The following is a 5940-nucleotide window of genomic DNA, read 5'->3' as shown; positions in this document are numbered from 1 at the left end:
AATGACTATGTCTTGCGTCCATGGGGGAGTGTAGAAAAATCATATTGTCAAAGGTGAATGATGTTTAAGTGTTGGACTCAGACCTAGTCCATCGAGGAACCACTTATCTAAGTATGTTTTTGTATGTTGTGTTTACGAATGTGTTTCGTAGGCCGATTGTGTTTGACCTATTAAATGTGTAATTTTGTTACAGGTGTCATTTGATAGGAAATGCTTTTTCCTTTCATATGACACCTTATTCAAGTTGTTTGAGTGAATATTCATTGAGTTATGAGTCTTAGAAGTTTAAGTGTATTTGAAGAAATTGTGTTTGTATTTTTAGAGATGGAATCTAAAAATAGACCGCGCACGTCCGTTGGAATTTCTTTGGCAAAAGAAATTTTCGAGCCGAAAGGGCCGTTCAATTTTGACGAAAAATAGTATAAATACAGAGTACAAAAGGAAATAAAGAGTACTTTCACAGAGTTGAAAAATTCTCACGTTGGTCAGAATGGAATGTGTATATATCTCTGTGGCTGACTGGCTGTCCTGACCCGGTCCGTCATCTTGTGTGAGTGCATTAATCTGAGGTGTCGTCGTAGTAGAGGTCGTCTGTCGGCTTGAATAATATTGTGGTTGGTGTCCGGGCCCCTGTGACGGTGTAGAACGCTGTCCTGTTGGAACATCTCTATGTTGCTGACCATTGTCGGACGTCCGTGTTCTAACGTCCTGTCCCCCGGGTTGAGCCGCCCGGTAATTATGGCAGCGCGGTATGTGTCGCGGTCCTGGTGGTGCCTGTGCCCAGCAACCGTTGCACGTCGTTGGATTGGTGTTGGTGTCCGGGCCCCTGTGACGGTGTAGAACGCTGTCCTGTTGGAACATCTCTATGTTGCTGACCATTGTCGGACGTCCGTGTTCTAACGTCCTGTCCCCCGGGTTGAGCCGCCCGGTAATGATGGCAGCGCGGTATGTGTCGCGTTCCTGGTGGTGCCTTGTGCCCGGCAACCGTTGCACGTCGTTGGATTAGTTATTGGCGTCGGGCACTGTTGCCATTGTTGTTACTGACGCTGTACTATGTGCGGGCTAGGTCTACTATTCGTTGTCTCCCCCCGGTCTGTGTCCCCATTGTGATCTCGATGGTTGACCAACCGTTGAGTCGAACGAATCTGAGCCTCTTGGATATCAGGACTTAACAACTGTAGTAATTCATGTGTCTCCATGAGCTGCCACTTCGGGTGTAACTGCAACGTGCGCTCATATGTACGGGATCCCAAGGTATCTTCCAACAACTGCACTATACAATGGTTAAGCAAGTTCTGCTTAATATCGGCCTCAGTCTGACAACGCTCATGTGCACGGCGATGATTCTCCATCAGGAAAGTCATTTGTTCCATCACTGGGGCATTACTAAGCTTGAGGTGTCCATTGGCCAATTTCTGAAATGTTGTATCCACTGTGGCCTGTGTCTCGTGTGAACAGATTTGTGTTATCTGTAGTTCAGGTGTCCATGCAACTAAACGTTGGTGATTAGATTTTTTATAATCGAGCGTAGATTGCTCGGCTTTAAAATGGCTTAACACCTTGTAAAACCAACGAAGACTCCATGCTTCATCTAGACCCGAGATCTGCGCATTCTTAAGGGCTTCTCGCAATGCCTCTTTAGTGTCGCGCTCCATCATGTTGCTGAGGTTGTACCGGTTCGAGGGCCACTCCGGCCAACTACGTGGTTCCCGCGGTTCCTGTTTGTTCGCTGGTCGGGAATCGTGGGTTGCTCTTAATGTCTCGAGTACACCCCTTAGTGCCTCCGCTCGTGACAAGTTGTTCGCTTCCACTGCACTACATAATTCCTCAGACAGATTGAGCATAAAGTACGTGCAATGCTTGGCGGTCCGCCGCTATGCTGTCTGGTGTAGGAGGTGTGGCCAGCTGAGCCAAGCGCTGACGCTTCTCAGATGACGCGGCTTGACTCGACGGTATGCGTTCAAGCAGCCTGCGTGACGGTAGACTGTCATCCATCGCTTCTCGTACAAATTGTTGGCCATGACGTTGTACTTGTCAAGACATGTCCATGTTGTCACGACGATTGTCAAGTGCCTCCCTCCCGTGAGGGTTCTGTGTAGCCCTACATTGTTCCTTTGCAAAGCTTTGAGGTGACATCGTCTCCTGCTGTGTATCACCATCGATACCCTAACCTTTGACGGGCATCGTCGGCTCCTCTAATGCGGAACTCGAGGTTGTTCGGTGATGAAGGTGTGTTCGCTCTTCGTAGTCGTTGCAAACGCCGTTCATATTTCTCTAATAGCGATTGCTGTCGTCGGAGTAGGTTCGTTAACTGTTCTGGCGTGTCGTTGTCTCTACTTCGGCTATGTTGTCTCCCTTTGGCATGATGACGAGGGTGCTTACTTGCGACAGCTCGTGATGCCTCTCGAGGAGCTGTCACCTCCTGGTGGTGAGACTGCGACGTCGAATGTGCCGTTCTCATTAGTTCGGGGGTACATCGTTTACGATCCGTGAAGTCCACGTCACTCGGGGTGGTTATCCGCCCATTGCGTTGCTATTGTGCCGTTAGCGTCCACTGAAGTATTGTTCGGTTAGTTCGATGTTCTGACTGTAAGTCGTCCGACAGTTCTCCACCCGTATGTAAGCGTTCCTGAGTACGTCGTCGAAAACGTAGTTGATGGATATCGTTCCGTTTACGTTGTTCTGGTGATAGCTGTTGTTGCCGACGACTCTGTCGAATGTTAGCCATCGTAGAAGTAAACTTTTGCTTGTCTATTGGTAGCAATGTAATGTTTCAACCGCTCCTCCTTTGACATAAATAGACATTCATCTGCGAATCTCACGCCTACTAATTACTTGAAGCCATGTTAACCATTATCTCATCAATATGTACTTGCTTCCCTGCCTGGGTCTTGTTGCAATGACATGGTTCTCTCACAACTTCTTGCCCCAAACTACCCCGGTTATCATTGCGGTTGCTCTTTACTCTGGGTTCTTACTCCTCATGTTCTTGTTCTATCGCTCCGTGCACATGTCTTTTCGCTACCGACGTTCACTCGTTCCACTTCCGGCTCCGACCCTATCTAGTTGGCTAACTTTGCATTGTATCCCCGTCGTTGCTGTGTCTTGGTACTGCTCGTCATCACACGAACAATTGTCTACAGCAACTCATATGGGTTATTCGTACTCATATTGACATTGAGGAATTTGTTCGGACCATTCATATGCACATTTACATTGCTCACTCTCTCGTGTACCCAATATAGTACTGTATACACACACCCTATCGTTCTCTATACCGTTGTTTCACAACTATTGTGTTTTGTATTCTCTATCTTATGTACAAGAACTTGCTATATGACTGTTATTGCATGTACCTTACTTATGCATCTACGTGCGGATGTTATTTCTTTGTAAACTTCTACTAATAAATACACTATCCGTGTCATCTAACAATGGCTGGTTCGTGTCGGGAACCGTCATTTCAACTACTGATGTCTACTGATGCCTAGAACTTTTATCTCTTCTTTGTCATGAATTTTTTTCTACTTCTATATAGGAACCTCTCGGTCCTAATATCTTCTTTTCCTATTTAGGATAAGTTCAATTAATGTACAACATCTAAGTCAGTTAAAAATGTAATAAGTAGTCGAGGATAATTGTATCTCAACATACTCCCCTCGTACAAGGGGAGACGTTGTTCATTTATTAAACTAAATACTGTGACTATCATTTTGTCATGTGTTTTCCGTTGATCAGTTTAAACCTGATTGGATAAACCCGATTCAAAATGTAGTCTCTAATAAAAACCCAAACATCAAATAAACCCTAATCCTAAATAAACCCTATCAGGGACTTCCTGACTACACTTTGTACTAGCTTTTGACAATCGTTTAAAACAGCTTTGTAAGCAAAGCTGGGCCGAGGGCCAACGCAGAAAATTAGAAATACTGTTTATGCACTTGATTTCTAATATAATGAATAGAACATCACGACAAAAAGGTTTTAAGTGGTTAAACATTAAAACTGAAAAGCTGTCAGCAAACTTGACTGATTTTACGTGGGATATGTTCGTTAAGGCTTTTACAGTCGAAGAATGGACACAGAACCGCTTAATGCAGCAAACAAAGAAGTCTTCAGAGACTCATACGAATACGTCTAAAACTAGTGGTAGCACTAAACAAGATAAAGGTACGTATGCGGTAGCTGTTCGTGAGCGAACACAACCAAGACAACAACTCCAAAGGACCAACACACTCAATATCAACAACAGCAGAAAAGTTTTACAACTAAAAATGTGTTGTGTGTTGAATGTGATAGTGTCTTGCATCAAAACATGCCTAAACATATTTTTTATGGGAAACATAAAGATTCTTGTAAGCATGCACTTGAGTGTACAATATGCAAGAAAACGCATGGTATGCATACGACTTCTTGTTCAAATCAAGAAGAGGCCTTCAAAGGACGATTCCAAGGAGACAACTCAGCATTGATACCACGTGGTGACGGTCAAGAGGATATATTCTAAAGACGATGAACGTATTATATTACCACTTTTCGTTAACGAAATAAAGGTCAATGCGTTACTAGATCCTGGTTGTCAAATATCTTGCCAATCTCATCGTGTAACACTTATGTGTGACATAGAAACTTGAGGAAATACTCTAAATGTACATGGCCTACATGGGAAAGTCACTAAATGTACATACATATTTTCGGGTACGTTTTCTAATTGCCCAATTAAAATCGCTAAATGTGATTTCAATTCATTTCTCAGACTTTTCAAACAAAAGAATTAAAAGTACATTTATAGAGACTTTTTTATGTACATTTAGTGACTTTCCAGTGCTGTATTTTTTTTATGACGCAAAATAATAAAGTGATTTTTGTTTATTTTTATCAGGTTCAAAATGCCGGCGAGTGTGCCAACTGACAACCTAAAACCCTAAAACAAAAATAAAAACCCCTAAACCCTAAAGTCCAAGAAATACACACAGCTTCAGCACTTAATATCATGTTCTGTGCTGTATCTAACGATACTTTTTTTTATTGCTACAGGGATGAGACACACGATCTGAGAAGAATGCCTGTCAAATTTAGTGAGAGTATAACGACAGTAAATTGTGTCCTATCGAAGTGTAGATTGAACATGCGGATATAAAGGTAGGTGTTTGTGTGTGTGTGATGTCAATGTGTGTGTGTGTGTGTCTATGTATGTATATACATATGTGTGTGTGGATGTGTCTGTGTGTGTGTCTGTGTGCGTGTGTGTGTGTCTGTGTGCGTGTGTGTGTGTGTATGTGCGTGATTGTGTGTGTGCACGCGCGAGCGTGTGTGTATGCGTGCTTGTATATATATACACACAACACACACACACACACATATATATATATATATATATATATATATATATTATATTATATTATATATATATATATATAAATATATATATATGCATATATGTATGAGCTCATAAGTATATATGAGTGTGTGTGTGTGAGAGAGAGAGAGTGTGTGTGTGTGAGAGAGTTTGTATGTCAATATATATATACATATATATATCTATATATCTATATATATACATATATATATATATATATATATATATATATATATTTATATATATATATGTATATATACCTTTCTTGTTACCACAGCTCAAGCTAAATGCGGTTACATACTAAGAATACAAGCCAATACACTCACATATGAATATACTAAGTGATATGTATACATATACCATACCTTTCTTGTTCCTACAGGTTAAAGAAACTTGACGATACAGCCAAAGCCAAGCGAATGGAGCATCTCTCCTTCATTCCACGCCTGGTCCAACGCTTCCTAGACACCGTCCGCACGTTCTCACCCGCACAAGCGCAGCAAGACCTGCTCACACACACCACACACGCACCCACCAGCAAGCACTCACACACCATTCACTTCTGCGAGAGGGTGCTGGAG

At 42.4% G+C, this 5940-nt stretch overlaps 1 protein-coding gene across 1 annotated transcript; it reads right to left on the bottom strand.

The window, feature by feature from the left end:
* Positions 1-968: 968 nt before the first annotated feature.
* SARC_03508 (hypothetical protein) lies at positions 969-2024 on the bottom strand. The gene is made up of 2 exons (XM_014302687.1): positions 1852-2024; positions 969-1826 (listed from the first exon to the last, which is right to left on the bottom strand). The coding sequence occupies exons 1-2, from the start codon at positions 1993-1995 to the stop codon at positions 1038-1040; spliced, it is 933 nt and encodes a 310-aa protein (XP_014158162.1). The 5' UTR covers positions 1996-2024; the 3' UTR covers positions 969-1037.
* Positions 2025-5940: the final 3916 nt, after the last annotated feature.

Source organism: Sphaeroforma arctica (assembly GCF_001186125.1).
Source record: "Sphaeroforma arctica JP610 unplaced genomic scaffold supercont1.180, whole genome shotgun sequence".
Lineage (NCBI taxonomy): Eukaryota > Ichthyosporea > Ichthyophonida > Sphaeroforma > Sphaeroforma arctica.
This window is presented reverse-complemented; position numbering and strand designations above follow the sequence as displayed.

Coding starts and splice junctions, on each gene's coding strand:
- SARC_03508 (XM_014302687.1), bottom strand. CDS start 1,995: ATGGATGACAGTCTACCGTCACGCAGGCTGCTTGAACGCATACCGTCG. Junction 1,827..1,851: donor CGGACCGCCAAGCATTGCAC/GTACTTTATGCT, acceptor AATCTGTCTGAG/GAATTATGTAGTGCAGTGGA.